The 16,358-nt window shown below is 44.9% G+C and overlaps 1 protein-coding gene and 1 long non-coding RNA gene across 2 annotated transcripts in view; one reads left to right on the forward strand and one right to left on the reverse strand.

The window, feature by feature from the left end:
* The window catches only part of LOC141277634 (uncharacterized), a 204,620-nt gene that overhangs the window by 92,068 nt on the left and 96,194 nt on the right, over positions 1-16,358 (reverse strand). The gene's annotated exons all lie outside the window — the stretch shown is intronic.
* Positions 8,983-10,227, forward strand: LOC101317994 (myb/SANT-like DNA-binding domain-containing protein 7). Its single transcript, XM_033849323.1, has one exon. It carries the CDS (start codon positions 8,983-8,985, stop codon positions 10,225-10,227), a length of 1,245 nt encoding a protein of 414 aa, XP_033705214.1.

Here is a 16,358-nt window from a genome sequence, read left to right on the forward strand (position 1 = left end):
CATTCTCTGGGAGATGGTTAGCTTGAAGACGAACACTGTGAGAGGAAGAAGAGCTCGCCCGACAGACGTGAAGGTGAAAACAACACGAGGCAGACCCAAATCAGGATCTGTGGGACCTGAGGACAAAGGCCAGAGAGAGAGCTCATGTGCTGTGAAGGCAAGAAGTGTAACTCAAGGTGAGATGATAAAAGATGAAGTGTGAAGGGCAGCCTAAGGCCGGGCATATAGTTGTTATGTTTAAGTAAAAGGCCATTTGGAGGAAACAGTCGATTTGGATCTGGGCTTCAGGAGTGGGTTGGTAAATCCCTTCTTGGAGAAATCCTGGGACGCTAAGGGTGCCCAGTGACAGACACCTGGCATGAATAATAAAATGTGAAACTGATGATCGTGTGTTTGAAGAGGCAGAGAGAGCATTCTCCCTAATCAGGCGAGTGGGATCACAAAGTTCTGTATAAGGTCTTGCTGTCCTTTTTCTTTTTATACCAGAGTTTGACTATTGTTTCAATTTGCTGCTTCAGAAGAGTACAAGTCCAGATGTCAGAACTCCAGAAGCGCTAGAAGAACATCAGAGCCCCTGGCGGTGTGGGCACAAGTGTTCTAGAGCAGCATCAAAGAGATGCAGGGCTTACGCCCTTCTGCCCAGAGAAAGAACATCAGACTCAGATGTGGCACCTTCTGCCTCTCTTCCAAAACCGGTCACCGTTTTTGTCAGACGTTTGGAAGAAGGAAGTTGATCAGCAAAGCCCTGGAGTTTAAAAGATGCCAGTGTCCCTTATCCAGCCAATCACCCCAGGGAATGCATGTGTATCAGGACAGAATCAAGGCACAAGGGCGGGCTTAGGCGGCATGGCATTTACCCTCCCCAGACCTGTACATTTCCACAGGCAGACGTGAAGGGGGGTCCCCTGGAAATTCCCCAGCCTCTAAAGCTGACATCACTGTCTGCCTTGCGGCCCCGGGCTCTAACCTCAAATGGCCTTTTCTCTCTGCTCACGTTCATCGCCAGGAGAGCTGCCCCACCCAGCTCCCACCCAGCTCCCACCCAGCTTCCCAGGACACACCTCATCCTTCACACTCTAATTCTCAAAAGGCTGGGCACTTTCCCTTCCGGTCCCCTTCTCCCACTCGGCCACAACTTTTGAAATCTTTCCCTGTGCTGTCTGGAACTCGTGGACCGTTATCAGCCCCATCTCCTATGTTGTCAACCTCTTTCCTGAACATTCTCTTCACCTTCTTGCTCTAACTGCAATCTGTGCAGCCCTCTCAAGTCATGGTCATGTGTTCCCCACGCACGATACGACCGGGCCTGAGAGTAAGGCAGGCCTCCTCCTTCTTCCCTGAAGACACTTCCAGGCCATCCTTCCTTGGGTCCCTCCTCCTTTACCGCCCCAGTTTAGAATTTAATGTCATCACATTATGCCCACTCTCTCCTCTCTTGTTATAGTTATCTTGGGACCCCCACCCCCACCCCCCACTGCTAGGTTACCTTAGCTCCTGGCTGATGGCAATCTACTCCAGTGTTAGCCCTGTCCTAATTCCTGGCGATTCCAGTACCTGCAGAGATGATCCTTCTGCAGCCTGGCCTCTTATTTTCTTGTTTCTTCTCCTCCCCTGATCTTGGCCTCCAATCTATTCAGCCACTCGTTGCTACAGTCATATCACAGACCTTGTCATATGCGATAACTGTTCTCTTTCCATAATCTCTAATTCATGTATCAGACTCCCTGACCACCACCTCCTCTTTTTCTAATTCATCCTCCCTAGTGTCCCGATGCCAAAACTCCTTGAACCCCTCTGAGAAATCCAATCAGTTGGTCCAACAACGTTCTCATCGCATTTCAACTTCATGATCTCCTCTATTTTCTGAAGTTAAATGCCATGGTAAATGAGGATAATCATTCCCTTGGATGCATTTCCATCTTACCTGACTCACTGACTTTGTTGTGTTTGCTTGGCCGAAGTCCCTACCCTGGGACTTCCCTGGTGGTGCAGTGGTTAAGAATCTGCCTGCCAAGGCAGGGGACACGGGTTCGATCCCTGGTCCGGGAAGATCCCACATGCCGCAGAGCAACTAAGCCCGTGCGCCACAATGACTGAGCCTGCGCTCTAGAGCCCATAAGCCTCAACTACTGAGCCCGCATGCTGCAACTGCTGAAGCCCACACACCTAGAGCCCATGCTCCGCAACAAGAGAAGCCACCACAATGAGAAGCCCGCGCACCACAACGAAGAGTAGCCCCCGCTCGCCGCAACTAGAGAAAGCCCACGCACAGCAACGAAGACCCAACAAAGCCAAAAAAAAAAAATTGGAAAAAAAAGTCCCTAACCTGACTAAATCCATTTTTCCCCTACACCACACCAGCAACCATGCAACTGACATGTGGCCAGAGAAAAACCCAACCATACTGACTGAGTGCACTGAAACTTAAGAACTGCGACTCTTAGTGGGCCCTCGGTACTGCCAGCAATCATACTGTATACATTTTCCCTATTCTACTTTCTCTCCTACTCTCCCTGTCCATCATACATACATTCTCCTCTGTATCTGTCAGCCTTAGCTATGTATCAAGCCATCCCAATAAATAGTGGCTTAAAGCTGTAACTATTTTATTTGCTCATGATTTTGTGGGTCAGCAATTTGGGTCGGGATCAGTTGGGTACTTCTTCTGCTGGACTTGCGTGGGGTCACTCATGTGCCTGTGGTCATCTGGTGACTTAAACGGGGCTGTTTGGTCTCAGATGGCGGTTGGCCTTTGCCATTGAAAGGGCCACCTGTCTCCAGCAAGCTAGCTTGAGCTTCTTCAAGTGGTGGTGGAAGAGTTCCCAGAAACAAGCATTTTTTAAGCCACTGCATGTATTATATTTGCCAATGTCCTGTTAGCTAGAGAAAATCATATGGCCAAGCCCAGAATCAGCGTGGGAGAGGAATAGCAAGGGGCTGAGGCACTGGGAGTTATTACCGGGACAATCCACCCTTCCACAGACTTCCATACCTCCCGCCCACCAGCATCTGGGTGCATTTACTCTACCCCCTCTTCTGTTACTAGAAGAACCCTCCATGCCTCTAAGGCTAACCCCTCCATTTTGGCCCTAGAGCCCATCCCTTCTTGTCCACTCAAGGCCCTTGCTTCTGTTCCTCCTCTGGAGTCACTCATGCCCATACAGTCATCTGGTGGCTTGAACGGGCTGCATCGTCTAAGGTGGCCTCACTCTCTTTCCTGCATCATCATTTTCCCTCTCTTTATTGGAGTATTCTCTTCAGAATAAAACCACGATTTCTTTGATTTCTTTTCTTACTCTAAAACATCCCTCTAATTACCCTCTGGTAACTGATCCGTTACCGATCCATTTCTCTGTTCTCCTGCACAGCTAACTGCGTTGAAAGTGCTCTCCTTACTCACAGTCTCCATTTCCTCTCCTCCCAGCTTCTCTTCACCCCATGCCTATTGGGCTTTCATGTCCCTAACTCCACCAAAGCTGATTCTGTCACAGTCTCCAACTTCCTCCACACTGATAAGTCCAAGGGTTAATTCTCAGTTTTTGTCTTACTTGAACACTTTCTTGAGCTGACCTTCAAGATATTGTACTCTCTTGGTTTTCTTTATATCTCTCTGGCCTCTCCTTCCCAGTCTCCTGCCCCTTTACTGTTCCTCGATTCCTCTCCATCATCTCCCTGACAGCTTAGTGTTGGAATGCCCCAAGGCTCACTTCTTAAGGCTTTTCTCTGCGCTGTGTATGTGCGCTCCCTAGGCAATCTCATCAATCTCGTGGATTTCAAATGCCCTCTAATGTGCTGATGATTCCAAATTGGTACCTCCAGGCTAATCCTCTTCTCTGAACTCCAGACCCACGTATACAAATACCTACTCGAATGCCCAACAGACATCTTATACTTAATGTGCCACATAGAACTCCTCATGTTTTCCCCAAAACCTTTTCTACCTACAGTCTCCTCCAACTCAAATGAATGGCAATTTGCAATTTTTCAAGACAAAAACCATTAAGTCATCTTTAATTACCTTCTTTCTTATATACCCCACATCCAAATTATGAGTTCATCTTATCTAAAATATCCCCAAATTCAGACCCTTTCTCACAACCTCCATTGCTACCACCCATATCCAACCTCCCACCTGGGTTATCTCAATAGACTCTTTTTTTGCGGTACGTGGGCCTCTCACTGCTGTGGCCTCTCCCGTTGCGGAGCACAGGCTCCGGACACGCAGGCTCAGCGGCCATGGCTCACGGGCCCAGCCACTCCGCGGCATGTGGGATCTTCCCGGACTGGGGCACGAACCCGTGTCCCCTGAATCGGCAGGCGGACTCTCAACCACTGCGCCACCAGGGAAGCCCTCAATAGACTCTTAACTCATCTCCCTGTTTCTGCCCTTGTACGCTAGGGTCTATTTTCAACATAGCAGCTAGACTGAGCTTTTAAAAACATAAGTGACAGAGCATGTCGCTCCTCTGCTACAATGGGCCTCACAGCTCTTACAAGCTGCCTGTCCCATCCCTTCTATCTTGCTGATTCTGCACTTACTTCTTATGACTCTACCCCTTGTCCATCTGGCTCCAGCAACATTGCTCTATTTCTAATTCCTAGAGTATCCCAAGCATACTCCCTTGTCAGGATGTTTGTATCTGGTTTCTTCTGTCTGGAACACTGTAGCAGTTAGCTTCTGTGTGTAACGAATCAATCCAAAACATAAAGGCTTAAAATAACAATTATCATTTCTCCTGGTTCTCTGAGTTGACTGGACAGTTCTTGTCTACACCAGCTTGACGGAGGCTGTACGGTCTAGGATAGGAGTTGGCAAGCTACAGGCTGCTGGCCAAATCTGACCTGCCACCTCTTTTTGCAAATAAACTTTTATCGGCACACGACCAGACCTACGTGTTTATGTATTATCTATGACCGCTTTCATACTACAGGACCAGTGGCTTGATACTGATGGGTCAGCGGGGACTGCTTAGCCACGTGTTTCTCATCATCTCTCAGGGTAGCTCAGGCTCGTTTACATATGGTGGTCACAAGAGCTTCTGAGATCAAAAAGCCAGGTCACACTTGATATTGTCCCATTTTTCAAAGTAGGTCACATGGCTAAGCCTAGAACCAAGTGTGGAAGGGGCTACCCAAAGACGTGGCTATAAGGATAGGAAGTCTGTGGCCATTTTTGTGAACAATCTACCATTACACCTTATTCCTCCTTCATGACTTTTTGCCCCACCTCGTACAACTCTAGGCCCGAATATCACTTTTTTAGTGAACCTTCCTTGATGAGCTCCCTCTCCCCACTCCCTGTGCCTCTTTCCTGCTTAATATCCCTCTGTGACATCTATCACTTTCTTACCTTACTTATTTATTTTGTTCACTGTCTGTCTTCTCCTTCTAGAATATAAACTCCACGAGGACAGGGATTTTTGTCTGTGTTGTCCACTGTTTTATCTCAAATGCCTAGAACACTTACTAGAACAGAGTAGGAAATTAAAACACAGTTTTGAATGAATGGATGGTCTGATGGTGTTTATGATTCGAAGCAGGAGCGCTCCTTGCTGGCTATAACAGTGCTATTGATGTTTGGGTCCAGAGCCCACCATTTATCCTTCTTGGTGTAACATTGCTACATTATGATGGAATAATACATATTAAGCACTTTGAAAATACTAAGAATTTAAAAACAGAATTACTATTGCTTTGCTTTTTATACCTTAGATAAGGTTGGTCTTAACTCACTCAATAGGTAACAGTCACCAATCATATTTAATCCTCTTAAATGGACCAGAGCATTGCAATTATCTATTTTGGCATAGTAATCTCTTGGAGGAGGGGCTATTTCTAAAACAATACTCTGATCACATTGAACATAACCCCACCCACCACCTTGGGCTTTTTTTCTGCCTACAGAATAAAGTCCTCCCAAAGTAGTACCCATTTTGCCTTTCAGGATTTATGCATTCTTCATTGGTTTAGTTAGGCTTGAAGAAAGGGCATGACTTAGAAAAGGGTGAAATGGGCGGGGGGGGGGGGGGGGGGAATTGAGACAGGAGCCAGAATGTGAGATCTTTTCAGAAACAAGTTGTGGAGCAATTTGGCTGGGATAGAGGAGCCATATGACACAATATAATATAGCAGGAGTCTGGCAAATGCATGGGCAGTGCCACGTTTTGAATTATCATAAAATCAGGCCCTAGGCCCACCAGATGTCCAAAAGAATACATGAAACCAGACTAAGTCTGACAACATGATGAGCTTTTCTTATGCCTTTGGTTCTTGTATTTACTCCTCTTACCGAATTACATCTATTTTCTTTTTCATTCTAAATTCTGTATGAATTTAAGAAAGTGAAACCACTGAGCCAATAGATTTTTCTAGTTTCATCAAGAGCAGAATTCTGGTTGTTGGATTGTTGATCTATTATGTCTCTATCACACCACTTCCTCAGTGGTTATTTATACCTCATCAACAGCTCCCAGACATTAAAATGAAGGGTTTTGAAACTTATGGGAGAAGTTTAGAGAGAGAGAGCTCTATATCTTGTGAAACAGACAAGGTCACTGCTTAGTCAACCTTTCTTACAAAAGAGTTCAATGATAACAGCCAAATTAGAGCCCTGGTCAACTGCAGCTGATGATGGGCTCTGTTGATGGGTGCCCTTGGCTAGACCTGAAAGTGGTGTCCTGAGAAATGATTACACTTCTGCTCAATAAGCCAAAGATGTATCCATTAAAGGCTGAGCAGAAAGGAGGAATAAAGGTGGAAATGCATCCTCCTGATCAGTCCACATATTTGACCTCTCACTCTCAGTCATGGTCTCCAGTGTATCTATCACACTCCGTCACGTGGATGGATTATTCTAGTGCAGTTTCAGACACACAGAATCCTTGATTGTTGAGCTCCTTATAATCTTAGAAAGATATACTCAGGTATGTAAACCAATGAATAGTTCTTAAAAAGCCATATGGAGAAATTAGGACCACGTGCTATTCACTCATTCAATAATTATTTATGAGGACTGTGTTAGATGCTAGGTGTTCCAGCCTCAAGATGAACATACTTTAGTTGGAGAGACCAACATTAAGAGTGATAGGTAACTGCTGTGATAGAATGAAGTACACACAGAGAAATGGAGTGTTATCTTGACTTGGGAGTTGTGGGTGTCCTGGAAGCTTCCTCGGGTGTGATACCTGAAAAAGAATTTTGAAGACTGAACAGGAGATGTTAAGGAGAATAAACATTGCAGGTAGAGAGTGGTGTGGGCGACAATGGACCTTTCCATGTTCATAGTCAAAGTGGAGGAGGACAGGGAAGAGTAAGGAAAGAGAAAAGATGCTGGAAAAGAAACAGGACAGATCAGAGAGAACCTGGCAGTTCAACTACAAAGTTTTAATTGGATGTGAAAAACAATGTAATGCCACTGCTGAATTTTTTTGTGATCAGATTTTCCCTTCGGAACACAGACAAATGTGGAAGATGAATAAAGCATCTGAGTATGGATGAGGCTAGAGGCCTGAGATCTATTGGGGACTGCTGGAAAAAAGTCTGGAGAGACATGATGAAGGCTCAGCTAAGACAGAGCAGTGAAGAAGACGGGAGTGATGCTGAGAGATACTGATGACCAGAAATTAGAGTTCTTGGTGACCAGATGGGCAGCAAAGGAAAGAATTCTGAAGGGTAATGTTTGGATTTCTAGCTTTGGGCATCTGGGTAGACAGTGACATCATTGTCAGACAGAGAGAACACAAGAAGATAAATGGGGACTTTGGGAAAAAGTAGTGACTCTTCTCAAGTTCAAGATGCTGTGGAACATCTAGGTGGAGCTGGAAATGGAATGAAATGCGGCGATTCAGGCTACATGGAATTAAAAGGGAAGGGTAAACTTTCCCACACCTAATCCCCTTTTGTGTTTGTCTATCCTGGCCTTTTGTAGAAAAGGTCTCCATCTGAATGATAGGAAGATAAAGAAAGAGGGGCCTCATGGATGGCGTGGAGGGTGGGTGGGGACTGGAGGAAAGGCAGGGATTTGATAGGTAGAGGGGAAAAGAAAAGGCAGTTCAGGGAGGGAACAGAAAACCGACAAACGTTAAGACACTATTACCAAGCAAGGCAAGAGCAGAGGGTTCAAGGTGTGGAAAAGAGGAAAGTAAGCATTACCAAGAGGATGGTGCTGGATTTCTGAATGAATTTATTCTCCGGATGGATGCTGGGAAGTTTAGACTTTAAACAACCAGCAGTAAGAAGCCATGGAAAGTTCCTGAACAGAGGAGGAGCTTTATAAGATTCATATTTCACGAATATGGTTTGGAAACAGCATCCACGAGAAAAGTAGGCCTAAGGGGAGGCAGAGATCTGTTTAACAGGTGATTGGAATCTTCCCGCACCTCCAGTGCTGTGTCAGGGAGAGAACAGCCTCCAGGGGTTCCTTCAAAGGGGACCTGGCCACGGCCCTCTTGAAGAACCAGGGAGATAGCCATGAGTATTTTTTCCTTTAGAGAAATACAGAAGCAAATAAAAATAAAGCTTGCAGTAATGACAATTTTTTGCCCAATCACACGTGCATTACTAAGTGTCTTCCGTGGGCTGGAAGGTATGATTTTCTGAGTCGGCTGCTGAGTTGAGATGACAGGAATTGCTCAGTGTTGATAACACTTGGATGTTGCTAATGTAATTACAGTTTCCCAAACCAGTCTCAAAAACTAAGGTTCTGGGTTCTGCGGCCCGGCGCTGTTGCGGAGGGGAGACCACTTGTTACTGCTGCCACCGTCTCTGCCGCTTTACGGCAGCCATCGGGGTTCACCTGCACATCCGTCTGTAAGGAGGGCCGGGCTGATGTGGTTGCCAGTGATGCAGACGACAGAGCTACTCCAGCTGTGCCGCTCACGCAGAAAGTGAAGAGGTTGTTGGACTGGCAACAAAACAAAGTAGAATGAGGAATATTTCAAATACAGTAACGAAAGTAAAGCAGACCCTTGGCAGAAGCCAGAAATGCGGTCCTCGGACCTGGCTTCTCGGCAATCAGCCCTGAGAGGGAAGAATCGCCTGGCTCCTGAGATAGACCGGAGCACACAGAGCCTCCCCACACCTCCAGATCGGCACCTTGCTGCCCAGGAGCCTCCTCCAGCTGGCCTTCCTTCGCAGTCCACTACGGTCCCTTCCAATAGCAGTGCGGGCATCCGGTGGTCCAGACAGGAGACACGGACGCTTTTCTCCATACTAGGTGAGGCACAGTATATTCAGCGCCTCCAGACCGTGCATCACGATGCGGACGTCTACCAGACTGCGTCTAAGCGGATGCAGCAGGAAGGCTTCCGCCGCACCGAGCGTCAGTGCCGCTCCAAGTTCAAAGTCCTGAAGGCATTATATTTAAAGGCCTATGTGGCCCACGCCACAAGTATGGGTGATCCACCACGCTGTCCCTTTTATGATACGATGGATCACTTTCTCCGAAATCAGATCGTGACTGAGGCACATAACTTAACGAAGGATGCTGCTTGGGCCCAGCACTGTGATCAGAAGTCAGCAGCCCCTGACACCCCAGGGGAAGAGGGAACCAGCATTCTGGGAGCAAGAATGACTCAGGCAGCAGATCGTCAGCCTATCTTGAAAACAGTTAAGGAATCAGATGAGGATTGTCAACTGAGGATCAGTGACCAGATGCGAGAAACCAGCGACCTTGAGGACTCCTGGGATGAATCCTCAGGTGCAGGGTGCTCTCAAGGGACCCCCAGCTACAGCAGCTCCCACCGCCTTTTCAGAGGTGCAGCCGCTCCCTGTCAGAGCAGCCCCATGACCAGACTGGGAGTGTGTGGTGAGCCCAGCCCCTGCACCAGCTCCGGCCGAAACACTCCCGGGGTGGCCTCGGCACAGCGGCCTCCGGGCTGCTCCTCCAGAGTTCCTTTTGTTCCTGGTGGGGATGGGCCTTTGACCAGTGCGGCCCCTCCCAGGTGGGCAAGGCGAAGAAGGCGGTCAGTGGCCAGGATTATCGCAGCCCAGTCGGCAGAAAACAGGAGATTGGCGCGAGAACTTTCAAAGCGGGAGGAAGAAAAACTGGACCGGCTGATTGCCATTGGCGAGGAGGCCAGTGCTCAGCAGGACACCGCCAAAGAGCTGCGCAGGGATGCCGTGGCCGCGGTCAGACGCCTGGCCACAGCGGAGGAAGAGGCAACCGGTGCTTTTCAGCTGGCGCTTGAAAAGTTGCTTCAGAGGTTAATTTCAAACACCAGAAGTTAGGAGCTGATCACACAAGGGTGTATTTCCTACTCTGGCAGAGGCCCGGGTCCAACAGCTGCCTTCTTGTAGCCTGCCTCCTTTTCTGTGTCCTCAGAAAAAGAGTGGATGGACCATTAACGTGCAGAAGGGTAGGAATATACTTGCTTCTCCCAAGCGTCTCCACTAGTTGAAAGACCTTTCAGAAACGTGAGAGGTAGCCTAGTAGACAACGGAAGCGGCCAAGTCCAGAGAGCTAGTTAGCCCTGGTTTCATCACGGATGTGCGACAATTTAGTTTACCTCTCAGCACCAGTTTCCTTGGCTGTTAAAAGGGAGCAACCTGCCTACCTCACAGGGTTGCTGTGAGGATCAGATGCCTTAAATACATGTGAAAGGGTTTAAAAGCACTAGACACATGTAAGTTATTAAACCATATGACCTTGGCCGAGGTCAGACTAGGGTGAGGCACAGTAGCTGACAACATACATACGGAATCAGGGTTGTATACCGAGACCTCATTGCTTGAATCTACTTGTTTAACTTGACTGCTTCCTGGAGTTTACAGTCTTCATTTCTTTAAATCTCTCTATAGCTCATTAGGCTAATATAGACACAACACGTATTGGTACCTTTATCGCTTATATTTTCACTGCTTTGTCTGTGACATACCCACTAGCAAACACTCAATAGTCAAACCATCTTTCCCTCCATTTTACTAGTCCTTAGTCTCTTATCACTATGGATATATTTCAGAACTGACAGGGAGCCACAATCGTGCGTTTTAGTTCATATTTATAATCTTTGATATAATGAGAAATTGGCTGTCGTATGAAATATTACATGTAAGTAAATTATTTGCATTCCATATCTTTTAGGTTCCTTGATTATGCGTAATTATATATCTTTAGCTTTGGTTTGCCATTTGGACATTGTGGAAACAATTCAGATTATATCGGTTTCCCAAATGCTTTTAGCTAATTTTGTTCTTCTCTGTTAGCCTTTTTTCTGTCTGTTATGTTACAGAAGGCCAGCCCTAGAAAACTTTTCTTCTAGGGAACTTTCCAAAGTCACTCTTTCTCACAAGATATAGACAAAAGTTCACCTCATTAATGGCACATGATGGAACAGAACAGCTTTGGGAACAGTTGGGTGGTGTGGATAAGGATAAGTTACCTGCAATAGGTAACTCTTTTTAAGCACCAACCCTCCACAAATCCATTCCCTTTTCCCTCCAAAACACACACACTTCCTAGAGGAGATACGATGGTGTTGAGTCATGCTTCCAATTTACTCTAGAAGGGAAGCCATTATCGGCCATCGTTAACCTAACTTAGAGCTCTTAGCGGTTATTTAGTACTTTCAGAAAGTACAAAAAGGAGACTTGGAATTTAAAAAGCCTTCCTTTAATCAAGAGGCTGGAAAAAAAGTGCAGGCGTGTTGGGAGAGGTTTTATTTTCTATTTTGCCACCTTGGTTCCTTACCTAAATGCTGGAAATACCAATAGGTGGAGAAACGGTCCAAACCACAGCGGGAACATAGTGGAAGCAGGAATAGATGGCAGGCCTCTCTGGGGAATGGGCGATTACGTAGGAAGCAGCGTGAGGTAGAACACATTGGAATCTAGTCAGAACCCCCAGATTCTAATGCTGCCACACTTGGTTACACTGAGCAGATCACTTGCCCTTTTCGTGCCTCAGTTTATCTCTAAAATGAGAGGTTTGTACAAGATGACTTTTCTCGTACCTTCCAGTTCTAAAAAATTAGATGAATAGCATAGCAAAAGGCAAAGTGAAACTCTGACTGCGATATTTTCAGTCACAGCAGCGTATTAATGGATGTGAAGTCCTGGTAACAATTGTGTTTGAAGGAAGCATTCTATGGCATTAATATTTATGAATGTGCTCGTGAACTTCTATAAGCACCACACCCAGACAGATTCCTTGCTTTAAAGAAGCATATGTTTAAGGCACGGAAATGGAGATATACAATTTTTTTTTCTCAGTTGTTTTAGGCCCTTACATTGAGGGGTCCATGTCAGTTACAACTGGATAACACTACTGTAGATAGGTAGACTTTCTGGAAAAACAGGGAAGTACTTGAAAGAGTTAGACCTGTACTATATTAATCTATTAATGGTAGCAAAGTACACAGGCAGGGATTTATTTGAGATAAGAGAAGTGCTGAAGAGTAGAAGTCAACGTGAATTTTGGAGGTAGTAGTGTGCAGATCTAATGGGTAGAGCAACTTCAAGGTTGGGAATAAAACTCAAGGGAAAAATCTTTAAAAAGTAAACACAAAAAACAGGCCAAATCTTGTGAAGAGGAGGGAAGTCGTAATAAGGGGAGGCGGTAGAGAAACAGGCCCAGAAATCCTGTCTGAGCTCTAGGCCCAGGCGTGACCCCCTGTCGGTCTGCAGGCAGGTCACTTGACCATTCTGTACCGCAGGCCCCTCACCTATCCAGTGGGAGGCTATCCCAGCTACCTCGCGGGAGCTGTGTGAGGGCCCAGTGGACAGATGAATGTAAAGACAGGCGCTTCCAGACCTGGCGGGCTCTGTACTGGGACAGCAGGGGGAAGAAGTCCGGTAGCATGAGAGTGCTGGTGAGTGCGGGGCAGGGCCTGCTGACCACAAGGGGCACTTCAGCAGGGTGGAGGAGGATGAAGGCCGTGGTACCCTGGCAGGAGCGATGCTCTGCCTCCTGATGCCCTCGACGTAAACGGCGCTGTGTATGGCAACCTCCCACCACCCTCTGTGTCTCTCTGTTCAGTAACTTAATCCTGGTGTGGACAAATAAAGTTGTTATCTGTACCTAAAAAAAAAAAATTACGGTTTTTGTATTTTTTTCTATTTTCCTGTCCATTTTGGGAAGATAATAATAATAAAAATGTACAAACTTGCTTGGTTTGACTTTACACCCTGTTGTCACGACATTTTTATTGTGTCTTATCCTGACTGGATTGATTTATTTCAACTTGTCTTTGAAAATGTCATTTATACAGAGAGACTGAACGGACTTAATTTGTTTAGTCTTGCAAAATGATGCTTATCAGTGGACCATGATAATTCACTAAATATATCCTGTGAAGGGAGATGGTACGAACAACTGAAAGAATTATTCGTAGTGTGTGGAGAACAAAAATGGATACAAGGAAGTTCACTAACAAACAGGACCGAGATGTTAGAATAAAGATGGATGTAAGGTATTCTTATTAGTCGTCCCATTAAAACAAAATGTTAATTGAGAGAATTTCTTTATGTCATTAGGGCTTTATTGCTGCTGCTGTGGTTGTTATTTAAGTATATACAGAAGTGGCCCAACACAACTAATGTAAATTTCTCCTCCATGCTTCTTCGAGCATCATAAACGCTCAAGCTTAAATGAATTTCTGCTTCACAGAATTACAAAGTACCATTATAAGACTTAATATGTTTCCCATTTCCTGTCTTTTCCACTGTCTCTCTTCTAACACAGCATCCACATTTGGTCCACTTTTAAAACAACCTTAAACTTCCTAATTCATTATTATTATGTGTGTCGCAACTGCTGACAACCATAGATTAACCAAGTTTTAAGATACTTTGTAAAGGAAGTATAAATGATCAGAAAAGCAACTGTTTTGTTGTTGTTGTTGTTGCTTTTCATTGGATGAAATATTCTTTAAATTCTATAGTGCTTTACAATTTTCAAAAGTTTCACACACTTCATTTCATATAATCCCATAACAACCCCTTTCTTTTTGCCTACCCCTATACTGCCCCTTCCCACTTCCCTCTCCCCACTGGTAACCAATCTCTAGTTTGTTCTCTCTATCTGTGAGTCTGGGGAAGCAAAGGTTTAAAATGGTGTTTTTAGGCATGTAAAAGTCATGAATAATCTGAGATGCTATAAGCAGGTACAATGTATTCAGCCTCTGCAAAGTGCTCTCACGTATAACACCTCATGGAAACCTGTCACTTAACATTTGAATCAAGCCACAGCATAGCATGGTCAAAGTGGCTAAGTTAAGAAAAAATGGCAACTATGTGGCCTTAAACATGGGAACTCTTCTTTCCCCCTTTAGATCACCTTAAGGTACCAATGTTCCATGGAATGGACCTTGGAAACGTGGGGAAGAGGAACTTTAAGATAAGTTCTTACTCAGATCTTTTCTTTTAGGGAAAAACAACCAATTAACATAAGTAATGTTTTCCAACTATGCACTATCCAGGGAGGTGAGGTGAGGTAGTATAGAGTTTGGAGTCAGCCTTCCTGGGTCCAGAACCACTTGCTAGCTGGATGACCTTGGACAGGCTAATAAACCTCTCTGTGCCTCAGTATCCTTATCTGTAAAATGGGAATAATAATCTTACCTCACAGGGCTGTTGTGCATATAAAACACTTTATAAGCAGAGAGGAGGGTAAAAAACTCAATAAAGTTAAAAAAAATCACGAGAGAGAAGAGCTTGACACCTAGCATTTTATCTTTTGCATAAATATAACATATGGAATATCATGGCTCCAATTAGAGTGAATGGACACCTCTGGTTTCTACATAACAATAAGCAATTCATTTTTGATAGTTTAACTTAAACCCTACAGTCTTACTGAAAATAAGTTAGTTTGTGGAAGTTCTTGACATACCAATGAAAACCAGCTTATTGGCTCTTGCTAGAGAATTAATGGACTGCGATGCAACTCTCTAAATCCAGTGACAGCACCCATTTTGTTAAGGCAATGAGCCTCTTGGTGACATCACACTGTCCAGACCTCTATGGTGGAAATAGATCCCGAGTACTGCATCCAGCCCCGGAGGCTCAGCTTTGTAGAGGCCACTGGCAAATGGAGCCGTCTGGCTCATGGAAGAGCAGGAAAACCCACGTTATATGAGAAACCACTAAAAGGACTGGAATTTTAGCCAGCAGAAAAGGATGACCCAGAAGCTATTCAGAAACATCAAAGAGCTGTCCCAGGTGAGAAGAATGGGACTTGTTCAGGAAGTCATCGGAAGTAGTAGGGGAACATTATGTGTCATTTCGCACAAAACAAGACATCTGGCAATGAAATGGGTTGCTTCTCAAAATAGCAAGTACCCAATACTAAGAGAGTGATTAAGATAAGATTCCTTCTTTGTAAAGGGAACCCTCTTACACTGTTGGTGGGAATGTAAACTGGTGCAGCCACTATGGAAAACAGGATGGAGGTTCCTCAGAAAACTAAAAATAGAGTTGCCATATGATCCAGCCATCCCACTCCTGGGCATACACCAGACAAAACTATAATTCAGAAAGATACATGCACCCCAATGTCTACTGCAGCACTATTCACAATAGCCAAGACATGGAAGCAACCTAAATGCCCATCGACAGATGAATGGATAAAGAATGTGTGGTACATATATACAATGGAATGTTACCCAGCCGTCAAAAAGAATGAAATAACGCCATCTGCAGCAACATGGATGGACCTAGAGATTATCACACTAAGTAAGTCAGAAAGAGGAAGATAAGTATCATATGATATCACTTATGTATGGAATCTAAAGAATGATACAAATCAACACATCTATGAAACAAAAACAGACTCACAGATATAGAGAACAGACTTGTGGTTGCCAAGGGGGAGAGGGGTGGGTGGGGGAAAGGATTGGGAGTTTGGGATTAGCAGAGGCAAAGTATTATATATAGGATGGATAAACAACAAGGTCCTACTGTATAGCACAGGGAACTATATTCAATATCCTGTGACAAACCATAATGGAAAAGAATATATATATATATAGAGAGAGAGAGAGAGACAGAGAGAGAGAGACAGAGAGAATATATGTATAACTGAGTCACTTTGCTGTACAGAAGAAATTAAGACAACATTGTAAATCAACTACAGCTCAATAAAATTTTTTTAAAAAAGATAAGATTCCTTCTTTGTATGGGAAACTTGAATGATAATTTCTGGATCCTAGAGCCTAAGAACTCTTTTCACTCTATTTTAATTCTAATTTCATTTTAATATTGCAAATAAGTTTTCAGATGCTATCCCTTCCTCCAAAGCCTCTTTGGGGTATGTGCTATAGCTGAGAGATGTAGATACTGTCAGCATTCTCTGTGCCAACATTACCAAGATATTTTTACCAAGAGGCTAATTAGAACCTCTTGGAGAGTTTCATAAGATTTTA

Source organism: Tursiops truncatus, chromosome X, assembly GCF_011762595.2.
Source record: "Tursiops truncatus isolate mTurTru1 chromosome X, mTurTru1.mat.Y, whole genome shotgun sequence".
In the NCBI taxonomy this organism is placed as follows: domain Eukaryota; kingdom Metazoa; phylum Chordata; class Mammalia; order Artiodactyla; family Delphinidae; genus Tursiops; species Tursiops truncatus.

What these genes read in the sequence shown, in the direction of transcription:
- LOC101317994 (XM_033849323.1), top strand. Translation starts at nt 8,983, where the DNA reads ATGCGGTCCTCGGACCTGGCTTCTCGGCAATCAGCCCTGAGAGGGAAG.